At 40.2% G+C, this 14,922-nt stretch overlaps 2 protein-coding genes across 2 annotated transcripts in view; both read right to left on the bottom strand.

Moving 5' to 3' along the window:
* Nucleotides 1-13,503, bottom strand: part of MPP7 (MAGUK p55 scaffold protein 7) — a 441,047-nt gene extending 427,544 nt beyond the window's left edge. Inside the window, exon 1 of the mRNA XM_050939089.1 lies at nt 11,002-13,503. The gene's annotated coding sequence lies outside the window, so the exon portion shown is untranslated. The remainder of the gene's footprint in view (nt 1-11,001) is intronic.
* A 1,110-nt stretch (nt 13,504-14,613) lies between these two features.
* LOC127043646 (microtubule nucleation factor SSNA1-like) lies at nt 14,614-14,922 on the bottom strand. Its single transcript, XM_050937627.1, has one exon. It carries the CDS (start codon nt 14,920-14,922, stop codon nt 14,614-14,616), a length of 309 nt encoding a protein of 102 aa, XP_050793584.1.

The raw sequence follows: 14,922 nt of genomic DNA, 5'->3' as shown, positions 1-14,922 counted from the left end.
ACATTTGCCCCATATTCTAGGCAGGACTGACTCTATTTTTAGAAACCATAAAGGAGGGATTGACTCGGAGAGTCATTCCCAGTTTTGCTTTTGCGCCCCCGGCCAATCTCAGCCAGGGGCACCCATGATAGCAGCAGACAGCACAGAAGGACAGATAACCGTCATCTCATTGCTAAATTACACTGGCAGCAGACAGTACAGAATGACTGGTAACCATCTCTGCTATCATGCAAAAGCAAATGAATGCTGCTGTGTAGCGCTGGAGTATCGCCTCTGTCCACGGCATCCAGTACACATACGGTGACTGTAAAAAAAAAGCTGAACGGGCTCCATGGTTGCCGTGCTATGACGTTTGCCAGGGCAATCCAGGGAAAAAAGGGTGCAAAATGATTGTCTGCTGTTGCTTTCCCGGAGAAAGGAATGACTGATGACATTTACCCAGAACCACCCGCAACAGTGATTTTTGCCCCATCAGCCACTGGGCTCAACCCAGAATTCTAAGGGGCGGGGGAGACTGCGGGAACTATGGGATAGCTATGGAATAGCTACCCACAGTGCAACGCTCCGGAAATCGACACTAGCCTCAGACCATAGACGCACGCCGCCGAATTAATGTGCTTAGTGTGGCCGCGTGCACTCGACTTTATACAATCTGTTTTATAAAACCAGTTTATGTAAAATCGGAATAATCCCGTAGTGTAGACGTACCCTGAGAATGACTGAGATGTAGCCCTCTTTCAAAAAGACGAGTATGCTTGCATTCATCACCCCAGACAGGGAAAAACCAATTATTCTTTAAAATGTTATAACATTCTATGCAGAAACTATTGGTGCCCAGAGATTTCACAGCATGAAAACTTTTAATTGCTGCCCCTTACTCTTGGCAGATGAGGGCATGTGGAATGTTTTATGTCTTGTGAACTTCATTTGGGAATATCTGAGCTTGTGAAATAGAACAATGGGATTTCAAAGATAAACCCTGAGTATATATGATGCTCTAATGTAACTTTTAGAAGCAAGTTTATAGTGAACATACTCGGAGCATCTTTTAGTATGCTTTAGGGACACTGTGCTGCATAGGCAATATACAACAAGACTAAAAAGGATGAGGAGCTGATCTATTTTTCAGTAAGACTTCAGTCTGTGTGCTCCAGTGGCATGACTGGGATTTTTTATTTGGGTTATGTTATTTTCCTATAAACTATGTCAATTTCTGGAATAAATGTGAATGTTCCTGAATACAGTGATGGTATTTGAAAATCTGATTACAGTGTCACATAGAGTCCACACTCAGTGGCTGTTGCCCCCATTGTGTTAGGCACCGTACAAGTGAAGTTATCGTCCAAAATATGGGGGTTAGCATGAAAACCTCCAAGCTTAGCTACCAGCTTGGACCTGGTACTTGCTGCCACCACCCAAAAAATTAGAGTGTTTTGGGGCACTCTGGTCCCCCTGAAAAGCCTTCCCTGGGGACCCCAAGACCCAAATCCCTTGAGTCTCACAACAAAGGGAAATAATCCTTTTTCCCTTCCCCCCTCCAGGTGCTCCTGGAGAGATACACAGACACAAGCTCTGTGAAACTGCACAGAGTGACCCTCCCTCTCTGTTCCCAGTTCTGGAAACAAAAAGCACTTTCCTCTTCACCCAGAGGAAATGCAAAATCAGGCTAGCAAATCCAACACACACAGATCTCCCCCTGATTTCTTCCTCCCACCAATTCCCTGGTGAGTATAGACTCAATTTCCCTGAAGTAAGGAAAAACTCCAACAGGTCTTAAAAGAAAGCTTTATATAAAAAAAAAGAAAGAAAAATACATACAAATGGTCTCTCTGTATTAAGGTGACGAAATACAGGGTCAATTGCTTAAAAGAATATTGAATAAACAGCCTCATTCAAAAAGAATACAAATCAAAGCACTCCAGCACTTATATTCATGCAAATACCAAAGAAAAGAAACCATATAACTTACTATCTGATCTCTTTGTCCTTACACTTAGAAACAGAAGATTAGAAAGTAGAAACTACTTCTCCAAAGCTCAGAGAAAGCAGGCAGGCAGACAAAGACTCAGACACACACTTCCCTCCACCCAGAGTTGAAAAAATCCGGTTTCCTGATTGGTCCTCTGGTCAGGTGCTTCAGGTGAAAGAGACATTAACCCTTAGCTATCTGTTTATGACAGAAGTGACACTCCTTGCCCCAACAAACTGATACACACTTTTATATTGACAAACACATAACACATTTCTTCTCTTTAATCTTAGCCAAGCACTGAGGAGAGAAAGCTACTTTCTTACAATTTTTTTGGTAAGCGGATGATCGGTATCTATCTTTCATATTTGCTGGTCTGCTTTACTTCCCTATATAGCCTATCTTCTTGCTATAAGGAGCAGGGGTATGTGGCCTACATGGTCAGTCCTCCCCCATACACTACTACTGAAGCTAATGGAAACACAGCAGGGGGGTCTCTTATTGTAGTAGCTGCCTTGACTGGTAATGCAAGCACCTACACAGGACAGCAGCTGTCTGGGTGAGCAACATCATGCCCCGATCCAGACACAAGAGGGTTGAAGGTATTTTCTACCAAGGAAGAGCCAGACTTCACCCCTTATACTGAATCCCACTTCAAGTTCTCTCTATAGCTCTGTACTTGCTGAAAAGGATTGCAGTTTAGTACCCCTCAGCTTGATGCCAGGGAACTGGAGCCACTGCAGTCTACTGTGCAATTAGAGTTCAGACTGGTTCTGTTCCTGTGTAGTGCCATGATTTTAGTTACACCGTCAGGGACCACTGCAAAAAAATGTTTATCTGAGTTGGTGACATTACAATCTATTACATGCAAGTCAAAAAGGAGAGACACTCCACATTTCACAAGAAGGCGAGAGAGGAAAAGCAGAACTAAGGCATAAGGGGAAAAGACCTAGGCCCAGAACATTTTTTCCTCACTTAAAAATAAAGATGATTTGACTCATTAAAGGTTAATTCAAATTTAAGACGTCTTCTGTAAATTTTGATATATTTGTCCATTTTATTTATTTATCATGGGTGAATTTGTGGCTTTGCAACAAGCCCTGAGCAAGGAGGTAGCACATAAATCAGATTTTGACTCTACTGTAATCAGCTTCCCAGTCCCTCTGCTGTACAGGGAGAGTGAGGGGGTGAATGTAAGAATTATAACATATCATGGACTAATTCCTCCAGAGTACCAGCCAGTGTGCCCTGGCTCTGAAGAGATTGCTGTCCTCCAAGCTGCTACCCACTCTGTACCCAGAACTCCCCTTGAGCATTTGGCCCCAAACTGCCCCTATTCTTCTACAGCTAATATTAGTGTCATTCCAACAATTTAGGCAACACAGAACAACTGAGGCAACACAGAACAATTCTATCCCATTAGGAAAGATATTTTCAACAGCTTTCTAGAAAAAGCTGCACTTGCACCGGAATGAGACAATTACTAGGAAATAACTCCTTGTAGTTGGATTCACAGGCTACAACAGAACTCAGCATTTCTTCCCCCTCTTTGATGTCTAACGTTTCTAGCTTGTGCATTGCTGAAATAAAATATTTATTTCCATAGCCTCAGAAGAGATGAACCATAGTCCAGCAGCAACTTGTAGTGTAATCTTCTAGCAAGGAAACTTTTTGCACTTTAGAAAGCTTAGAAGGGGGAAGTACACTCTTAGAAGCCCGTGCTGTGACCAATGGACTCTTATTAGGCTTGTCCTTTAACTGAAGTGGCGGGCTACGAAATAAACCTACAATCCTTAAAGACTTTTCTTGGTTAACAAATGGGTCTAAAAACATTTACTAAATAAGGTTCAGCCCTTACAATATCCCTCATCTCCTCCCCCTCCTGAGCCAAAGGAGCAGATTATCTTAACAGGCAGTATAGCAATTTTTAAATCATTCCTTAGTTTTAAACAGGAGCACAAGAATTGTCATGTCACATCAGACAATAGTCCTTCTAGTCCACTATCCTCTCTAAGAGCAGCTAGTACCAAATGCTCCAGGAAAAGATGGGGGAAAATTCCATAACAGACTCTTCTATAACAAACTACCATCGAGGAAGTCTCCTCCTTGCCATAGGCTGTAGGAGGTTGGATTATAGCTTAGTAAAACAAATATTTTGAAGCACACAGTCACAGTTATGAGGCTAGCTGCCCGTTTCCCCTTTCTAGTCTCTGAGGGTACATCTGCCCTGCAAAATTAAGTAATTGTAGTGTGAGTAAGCATGTCTGTTCTAGCTTTAATCTAGCCAGCATGGGTAACAATAGCAAAGAAGATGCAATGGTACAGACCCTGCTAGCAATCTGAGTACATAGGCAGTATCCCTGGGGGCCTTGTACAGCAGAGGAATTGGGTGGCTAGCCCGCAGTGAAGCTCATGCTGCCACATCTTCACCGTTATTGTTACCAGTGCTAGCTATCATGACCCACAGACCCCTTGCTGCCAACTGGCAGAGGGCACAGGGGGTTTGTAGGGTTTTACAGGGATCCCCTGGGTTGGATATATGCAAAATATCAGATGGGTGGCCATGTTAGTCTGTATCCTCAAAAACGAGGAGGCTGGTGGCACCTTAAAGACTTACAGATTTAGTTGGGCATAAGCTTTCATGGGTAAAATCCCCACTTCTTCATATGCATGGAGTGAAAATTACAGATACAGTCTGCTTGTATGTGTAATTTTCACTCCATGCATCTGAAGTGGGTTTTCTACCCACAAAAGCTTATGCCCAAATAAATCTGTTAGTGTTAAAGGTGCCACCGGACTCCTTGTTGTTTATGTGCAAAATAGTTCAAAGTATGGCATCTGTGGGGTCTACTGAGAGCCAGTAGACCACTGGTCATTATAATCAGTGCAAAATGTATGCACAGATAATATTTAAGGAGTTGTGCATCTGTCATAGGGTGTCCCTTGGAGAGTCCTTTCAGACCCTAACCACAGGCCACGACCACTCCATGTCTCCTTTAGCATCACTGTGCTTTATTATATTCTTTCAGCACACCACAGTTTGTAGTGTTATTCACATTCCATACCCAGCTTCCCCACTTGCTTCTAGGAAAGGGAACAGAACAGCAGTTAGCCCTCTGCCTTCCTTTGGATTTCCCCTCTCTAGGGCTTACTTCCTATCATTCATATCATCCCACCTGTTGGAGTTGCTTCTCCTTCAATTAGCCCTTCAGGTAAAGCTCTGCTCAGTTAATTGACACCTTCTGTCACCTACCTGTCTTCCAGTTAAGTCCCAATTTATATACATTGGTAGGTATTCAGAGTGACACAGGGTTGAGTTAGCTCATGAGTCAGTATACCATGTTACAGTATCTATACTAAAAAGTATGTTTTTAAGGTCTTAGAGTTAAGGCAGGTCACCAGAAGGTGATACACACCTCACAAATGTACCTTTCAGGCAAGAGGTAACAGACACCTGTGTCCCTCTTCAGTCATTTGTATATTGTATGCCTCACAGTATATGCCTATTTGCATAATGAACCACAGGCAAAGTAAGAGACTGCAAAAATCTACAAGAAGAAAAAATCTACAAGCTGAAACAAACAGCAGGAGAGTGAGATCCTGTTTATGAATAAAGATGAAGGATAGTTCTGATGTATCTTGGGGAGCAAAGATCCATACTGGGTCTTTCACCAAGGAAGCAAGCTGACAGTATTCTTGTCTCATGAAAGGAGAGTCACAGGCAACCTGGCTGTGGAGCATTGCAATGATTTTGGGAGAGCAATACAAGACATGAAAACATCTAGTTAATTAAACCTAAGCTCTAGAATGTGTTATGATTTTATAAATATTTTTTTATTTGCAATACTTTGTGCTATTACTTGAATCTCTATGTTTTGTTAACTAAGCATTAGGATTGGCGATTAATCCCAGTTAACTCGTGATTAATCCCAAAAAATGAATCACTATTAATTGCACTGTTAAACAATAGAATATCGATTGAAATTTATTAAATATTTTGGATGTTTTCTACATTTTCAAATATATTGATTTCTATTACAACACAGAATACAAAGTATACACTGCTCACGTTATTATTTTTTGATCATTTTTAGTGCAAATATTTGTAAACAAAATAAACAGAATTTTTCAATTCACCTCATACAAGTACTGTAGTGCAATCTCTTTATTGTGAAAGTATAATTTACAAATGTGGATTTTTTTGTTTTGTTACTAAACTACACAAAACCAAAACAATGTAAAACTTTAGAGGCTACAAGTCCACTCAGTCCTATTCTTATTCAGACAATCACTAAGACAAACAAGTTTGTTTATATTTGCAGGAGATAATGCTGCCCGCTTGTTTACAATGTCAGTTGAAAGTGAGAACAGGTATTCTCATGGTACTGTTGTAGCCAGCGTCGCAAGATATTTACATGCTAAATGTGCTAAAAATTCATATGCCCCTTCATGCTTCAGCCACCATTGCAGAGGACATGTTCATGCTAATGATGCTCATTAAAAAAATAATATGTTAATTAAATTTGTGACTGACCTCCTTAGGGGAGAATTGTGTATCTCCTGTTCTGTTTTGCCTGCATTCTGCCATATATTTCATGTTATAGCAGTCTCGGATGATGACCCAGCACATGTTCGTTTTAAGAACACTTTCACAGCAGATTTGACAAAATGCAAAAAAGCTACCAATGTGAGATTTCTAAAGATAGCTACAGCACTCAACTCAAGGTTTAAGAATCTGAAGTGCCATCCGAAATCTGAGAAGGATAAGGTGTGGAGCATGCTTTCAGAAGTCTTAAAAGAGCAACACTCCCGATGCAGAAACTACAGAACCTGAACCATCAAAAATGAAAATCAACCCTCTGCTGGTGGCATCTGACTCAGATAATGGAAATGAACATGCGTCGGTCCACACTGCTTTGGATTGTTATCAAGCAGAACCAGTCATCAGTATGGAAGCATGTCCTCTTGAATGGTGGTTGAAACATGAAGGGGCATATAAATCTTTAGTGCATCTGGCATGTAAATAACTTGCAACACTGGCTACAACAGTGCCATGAGAACACCTGTTCTCACTTTCAGTTGAGATGGTAAACAAGACATGAGCAGCGTTAAATCTCCTGCAAATATAAACAAACTTGTTTGTCTAAGCAATTGGCTGAAGTAGGACTGAGTGGACTTGTAGGCTCTAACATTTTACATTGTTTTATTTTGGAATGCAGTTTTTTTTGTACTTAATTCTACATTTGTAAGTTCAGCTTTCATGATAAAGAAACTGCACTACAGTACTTGTATTAGGTGAACTGAAAAATACCATTTCTTTTGTTTTTTACAATGCAAATATTTGTAATAAAAAATATAAAGTGAGCACTATATATTTGTTGTTCTGTGTTGTAACTGAAATCAATATATTTGAAAATGTAGAAAACATCCAAAAATATTTAAATAAATGGTATTCTATTATAGTTTAACAGCGCAATTAATCACATGATAATTTTTTAATCGCTTGACAGCCCTACTAAACATACTTAATTTCACTATAAACATATCTAAGTGCTGTGTATTAGGCAGAGCGGTGATCTGAGGTGGACTGATAATTTGGAAGCAGTGAAACTGTGAATAAAGCAAGTGTCCTGTGGAACAGGGGCTAGACACTCCAGGCTGATGGTTGGAGGCTGGTGTGTACCTATTGCTAACCTGTAGATAAACAGTGGGGCCTGCGAGGCCCAGAGAAGTGAGCTTGAGTTGCCCATAGCTGATGGTGTTGGGGAGATGACCCCTGGTAGGCACAAACTCACACTAAGGGCAGGTGATAGTGAGGTATCTCACAGCCCATGGTACCCCCACGAAGGATAACAGCTAATTAAAATTAATACAGCTATGCTTACCTGGAGTACAATTACACTTTGCTTTGTGATGTATACATAACACCTTCTCCCTGAGTGCAGCCACTTCTGGCGTTTGGCCTCATATTGACCTCTCACCTGTCAGGGTGGAATCTCATTATTCCTCCACTTAGACCATTTACCATCCTGCACACTTGACTGTGTTTCAGGCACCTATAATTCCTCCCTTCAGCAAGTGATCACTGTGATCAGTGATCCTTCTTAAGATGAAGTATTTTATTTAACAAAGCATTAGAGGGAAAAAACCCAACAAATTTAAAACAAACTCCCTTTAGGCATATTTAATCTTATATTTCACTATCAGTCAAGGTAGATAGACTTTCCACTTAAGTTACAGAAACAGAACAGAATTTATAGATCCTTAGCAAGCCCATGTCCTCCTGAGTCTCTGTGGGTCTCTGTATATTTCTCTCATTCAAACTGATTTGGGTGCTTCCCAAAAGAGCAAGCTAAAGCCATTGAGGCTATTCACTCTAGCTCTGTCCTTTAGGACCCTTAAGTGTAAGCTGTTAGGTGACTACTCAAAAGGGTCTTCTCTCCCGAGGTGAGATATTCGCCCCAATGTATGGTTCAGATATACTATACAGGGTGTATGCAGTGCAGTTGTAGTCATGTCCGTCCCAGGATATTAGAGAGACAAAGTGGGTGAGGTAATTGGAAGCTTGTTTCTCACCAGCAGAAGTTGGTACAATAAAAGATTATTACCTCACCCACCTTGTCGCTAATACTATACAGGTGACAAAATATAGGAACAGTAATTACTAAAGAGCACCCCTGCATTTGTCACACACACCAAGTAATCCATACACTGTTGTGCCATAAACAGTTAAAATCATTACTGAATAGCATTCCTGTTAAAGAGACCTGCCACCTAAGTAAATATCCAATAAATTCTCCCTAGTTTTTTATGTCTCATATCTTTCAAGTGTGATTCCACTCTGAATATTAACTGTGTAAAAATAGCATCATGAGATTCCATATTTGAGTCAACTTCCAGATCAAATTTGTCAGTGTGCAAGTAAGAAGAATGCTTAAGTAAATTTCAGGCCTGAACCCCCTCCCCCCTGCTGTGTTATTTCTTACTTGTGATTAAAACACCAGATTCCGTAACTCAAATTACACCTGTGCAATGCAGCTGTCTTCTAATTCCACAGAATTTGCCCCTGGAATGGGGACTCATGCCCAAGCCAGAGCACAACAGAGCTCTCTCTCAAAGTTGTATTAGATTCGTAGCACCAATGCAAATAAAAAAAAAATAGTACAAACGTTGTAGCTATAGAAAGCAGATTGGACTCTGAATACATACAATCTGTGATTGACTAAGGGGAGGGGAATTAGCACAAAATCATGTTTCAGAACAGAACTGTTTAAAAATATTATTCACAAAGGCCTAGGTCTTGGGCGGTGCTGAAGAATGGATTACCCATGGAAGAATATATTTACCTCTCAAAATTTGGCTTAATGCAACAGTCACAAGCCAGTGTAAGTGCTTTCATAAACTTGGCTACAATCACGCAAATGACACTGCTGCATGGTAAATAATTGTCAAAAAGAATATTTCACTCAGTCATAACATCTCCTCACAAGTGATACTGACAGCCTTCTTGAGACTTTGTATGAAATCTTGACTCACTTGAAGTCAGTAGCAAAACTCATATTGACTTCAGTGAGTCCAAGATTTCATCACCTCCTCATCCACACATGCCTCCTTCAATTGTTATTCAGTTCTTAAACCTGCTCACTGTGAACATATCCCTTATGTGCCATCAATGGAAAATTGAGAAAAACCAACTGCCCTCGAAAACTCTCTTGTGGAATAAAAGAAATTTGATTGTGCTTGTGCTCGTTTCATTTAATGTTTCTCATTTTACACCATGGCTACCATCAGTTAGGCTCCAGGGATGCAACTGCTAGTACAAAAGAGGTATTCAGTAGTCACCGGTGCCTCTGCCATGTTGTCTAACCCTGTTCAGAGCATGTCTGGATGATACAGTGAATGAAAGGCTGGAACTTTATTTTATTTGCTCTAGTGCTCCCACTGATTGAACTGGACAGGGGGCAGCACTGGAGGGAATTTTTTAGGGAAAAGTACATAAGAAAGAAGGGCCCTTTCTCACAGCAAATATCAAAGCAGCAAGGTTAGTCACATGCTTTTCCTTACTCTTCTTTGTTTTACATTAAAGCACTTTGTCATACAAAGCAAACGTGTACAGGGAGCCCTCTGACTTACAACTCAGTTCTGAGGAACGAATTGTCGTAAGTCGAAATGTAAGTTGAAACCGCTTTTCCCATAGGAATCAATGGTATAAAGAGTAGATTGGTTCCTGAACCAAGCCTTGATACACTATTTTCACAATAACCCAGATTTTTGTACTAAGTGAATTATAGATGACTAATGTAGCAACAGCAATGTATTTATTTGGTAAACAGCATTCAAATAAATATATAAAATCATATATGCTTTGACTTTCTAGGACTTTTTGAAGGGCTCTTGGCTGGGGGCTTCTCTGCAGTCTTCTCTGGAGACTTAAAGTGTCCAAGGAAGTTTGGACAGATGTTATCCTCTTCTCCTTGTAAATTTCTCTGTAGCAGCTGTACATGTTGGATATGCCCCTATTCACAGATACACTGCATTCAATGTTGAGGTCGTGTTCCTCAAACAGGGACATGACAGCTTCCAAATGTTGAAATACCTCAGCCAACACTTTTGTCATCAAGACCCTGATGTTAGGCAAATTGGTCCTGGCTTTAAAAAGCATAAACCAGCTCCTGCTTGCATTAAAGGGCTCATGAGTAGAACTCTCCTCAGCCTGAGCAATGAATCCAACACGCTGCTTAGTTATCACAGTTGACTGCATAGGAGCTGAGCCCTTGACATGTTCCTGAATTCTAATCTTCTAAAAGCAGCAAAGAGTCCTGTGGCACCTTATAGACTAACAGACGTTTTGGAGCATGAGCTTTCGTGGGTGAATACCTACTTCGTTGGATGCACGCATCCGACGAAGTGGGTATTCACCCACGAAAACTCATGCTCCAATACGTCTGTTAGTCTATAAGGTGCCACAGGACTCTTTGCTGCTTTTACAGATCCAGACTAACACGGCTACCCCTCTGATACTTAATTCTAACCTTGTTTTTCAGGATGGTCACAATAGTCGTTCGGGGAATATTCAAAGCTCTGCTTATTTCAATTGCTGTCTCCCCTTTTCCAGATCTCTTAATGACATCCATTTTTATTTCAACAGTAATTGTTCTGCGTTTCTTAGAAGAAGAAACATCATCTGTACTGGATTTACACTTTTCTGCCATTTAAAAAAAAAAATTAGAATCACAAAGACCATCAACTGAGCATCTTAAGTCAGACTGGGCAGTAAAGCAGCAAGGCAGGCAGCTGCTCAGAATGCCGGCAACATACTACACAGAATTGGTCTTGATTTTTACAGAGTTGCTTATAAATAACTTTGTGGTTGAGTTATAATGAATGGAGCTGGAAGTGGTCCCTTGCAGTTGCTTGTCTGATTGGCTTCCATGGCTAAGATAGTTTGTTGCCGGGTAGACTTGCCACTTGTTTTTGATTGGCTCTTGGCCCTGGGCTCAGCCAATCAGAAAACTTTAACAGTGAAATCAGTGATTGGCTGAGACTCAGCATGTGACGTGTGTTTTCCCTGCCGGCTTTCCTCCGAAGGGCGAAACAAGCATCGTAGGGGCGAAATGGGCAGTCAACTGAAAAGCGTCGTTAAGTGGCGTCTGACGCAATCAGGCGTCGTAAGTCAGAGGAATCCCTATATAGACAAATTAGAAAAGCATTATCCAGACTCAGCAGAATTTAACAATTGCTTAACAGAAACCTGATGTTTGAACTGAGTAAAAGTACAAATAACTCCATCACCTGGTTTAATAAAAATGGTCACAACTAGTCTGCATGTTCCATGCAAAAAGAAAAAGATGCCTCATGTCCCAGCAGGAAGATATTCTCATAACAGGGAGAACTTCGGGTTCGTTACCTGATAGTAAAAGAGCTCTCTGATAGCAGTGATGGGGAGAAGAGTGCAGTACAGCACAAGAACCCAAGCAGGATAATGAAACTACCTTTTGAGTTCTCTGTAACCAGAACTTTCATGATACAAGTTCTTTTTCACTTAAAATTCTCTAAGTCCCACTCCAACTAAACAATGTCTACTAATATGAAGTAGAATACATACATGCAACTCTGGGACAGAAGTCTTTGCTGCACTGATCTAGAGTCTCAGAAAAATCTAAGATTGTGATGTCAATAGCAAGCATGACATGGCAATCAAGTAATGAGCAAGATCAGATATGGTAAGCAGATCAAACATCTAGATGGATAGACAGAAGCTCAAACTCAGTGAAAAAATATTTGCAGTAATTTGTGAAGTAAAGTAAAAACAAGGAAGCAGGATTTTACCTCATTAGTGTTATAGTATTACAATAATAGCAGTATCCCTGATATTGGCTAGTTTTGTCACTCCTGTGTTATTCAAGTGAGGCTAGCGGAAATGAACAAATTGTTGATTAGCTTAGTCATTCTTTCCCAAAGAGTTTTTTTTTTTTTAAATGCAGCATTGCACACAGGAGAATATAAACTTTGCTTCATAAAACGGAATAGAGACTAATCTCACCAGACACTGTTTGCACTAACATACCCTTTGCTCTTGCACCCGAGGGATTCATGATTTGTATTACGCTGCCCGACAAGTCAGAGTCCAACTGCACTCCTTTAAATGTACTGAATCAGTATGAAACAAAGATTTTACTGAAAAAACAACGAGGAGTCTGGTGGCACCTTAAAGACAAACAGAATTATTTGGGCATAAGCTTTCGTGAGTAAAAAAACTCACTTCTGTATAGTTGTTTTTGTGGATACAGACTAACACCCCTCTGATACTTGGCACCATGCAAGATTTTACTGCCATGCACATCTAAGAGCAAAGCTAGTGCTAGTTTGTTAGTGTGCAGGGCAATATAAAAAGAAAGGTTTATTAAGTACTAGAAATAGAAAACAAGATTAGAATTGAGATTTCTGCCATGTTCTCTTCCCTCCCCCTCCAAACTAGGTTGTTTTTAATCACATGCAAAAGAAAGTCTCACAGCTAGAGAGCCAGCTCTAATATTATTTTCTTCTTCTAGTGCGTATGTAAAACTCCCTCACCATATTCTTCATAAATCTTTTGCTACATGATATGACATCTTATGATACATGAGTAATAGAAGTTTTACATTAGGGAATACAAAATAAAGTCTTAAGGCAGTTCTGTCTTTTACCATCAGCTAAGATGAACTCAATAGGCAAACAATTTTGAGAAAGTTATGTAAAAAGTTGTCATTGAAACAAGTTGTATAAAGATATTACAGTGATAAGGGCTGCCAAAATCCTTATAAATAATAGTTGTGTAATGTATGGTCTTGAGTTCTAAAGACTCAAAAGTTTGTTTCCTATTAGAATACCACACATAGCCATCTACTATAAAAATGAAGGGATCTATTCTCTCCCAGTATGCAAGTTTATAGTTGCCATGCACTTTGCAAGGACATGATCAACTTGCATTTTGGAAATTCAATTTCTAAAGAGAGCATCTGTTAAATAGTATGTCTTTTTTTTGGTTATATTATACATACACACACCTAACCCTATCTCACAGAACTGGAAGGGACCCTGAAGGGTCATGAGTCTAGCCCCCTGCCTTCACTAGCAGGACCAAGTACTGGTTTTGCCCCAGATCCCTCAAGGATTGAGCTCACAACCCTGGGTTTAGCAGGCCAATGCTCAAACCACTGAGCTATCCCTCCCCCCCTAAAAATTACTGATTTTAACATATTTTGACGTAATCCTGTTCCATTTATTTTAAAGGGGGTTTAGGTGGGCCTGAAAGCAACATGAAACTGCTGAGTCTCTGGATGCCATCTTAATAAAAATAAATAATACTGAGATTGAGTTATAGGCACATTTCAGATAGAGAACAGACCCCTAAAAGAAGAAACCATTAGCAGATTTTTATTTGGCCAGTAACAGCTGAAACGATTCATCATCCTCATCTTGACTCAGCCAAAAGGAGTCAGAAGTATTTTGTCCATGTTCAGACTTCACCACCTGCCCACTCGTTCTATACCATCCCTTCTTCCAAGGCCTCAGTTGCAATGTTTCCCAGGAGAGAACTGAATTGGATTAACTGGATAGGATTTCTCAAAGAAGTCATTAACATGTATTCCTGCCATTGCTATGGGAGTGACTGAAAAGAGACAAAGTTGTTCTTTCCTCTCAGATTTAAGGAGTACTAATAAATCAGATTGAAATTCAGTTGTAAACATTTAGGGCTTGAGTGGTAAAGAGAATCCTTTCCTTGCTGACCTTCCCTTACAGTTATTAAAGAGGCATAAAGTCAAAGTTGGTTGGTCCAAAATTTGACCTCTATTTTCCTCAAATCTATTTGCAAAGTCTATGTAACTCTTCGTATGTGCTGGTTTGTTTAGATAATTATACAGAAATTTTTAGCAAAACAGTAGCTTTATTTATCTGTATTGTACATTATTTTCCATGATTTTAAATGTGCTAAAAACATATACAAAAGTTAAGGTAGAACCCTTTCTCAGATTTATGCTCATCACAGGGTTCTGTGGCTAACCTCATTTCTGAACTGTATTGTTCAGGAATTGTAATCGTGTTAAGAGTCCAAGCATTTAGCTGTTTCAGGCCACGTTGCTTTTCAGCTCTGCAGCTTTGTTTCAATTCCCCACTTCCTTCTTCAGGACATTTAGCAGCATTCTAGAACTATCCAAAATCTTCATATAAGCAGTTTCAGTTTCAGCAAGGATTTTATCAAGCTCGTTCCGTGAGGCTGTCTTCTGGGCCAAGCTTTCACAGACACACTCCAATTGCTCAGACAGGATTCGGATTTCATGCTGGAGTTTATTTTTTTCCAATTCCGCTTGCTGGATCTGCTTGTTCAGTTCTTCTCTTTGCATGCATAAGTCTTCAATGCATTTCACCAGCTCATTATTGTAACCCTGCAGAACAGCTCCCTGCTGAGTCAT

Source organism: Gopherus flavomarginatus, chromosome 2, assembly GCF_025201925.1.
Source record: "Gopherus flavomarginatus isolate rGopFla2 chromosome 2, rGopFla2.mat.asm, whole genome shotgun sequence".
In the NCBI taxonomy this organism is placed as follows: domain Eukaryota; kingdom Metazoa; phylum Chordata; order Testudines; family Testudinidae; genus Gopherus; species Gopherus flavomarginatus.
The sequence above is the reverse complement of the archived record's forward strand: the minus strand, read 5'-3'. Positions and strand labels throughout refer to the sequence as shown.

What these genes read in the sequence shown, in the direction of transcription:
- LOC127043646 (XM_050937627.1), bottom strand. Translation starts at nt 14,922, where the DNA reads ATGACTCAGCAGGGAGCTGTTCTGCAGGGTTACAATAATGAGCTGGTG.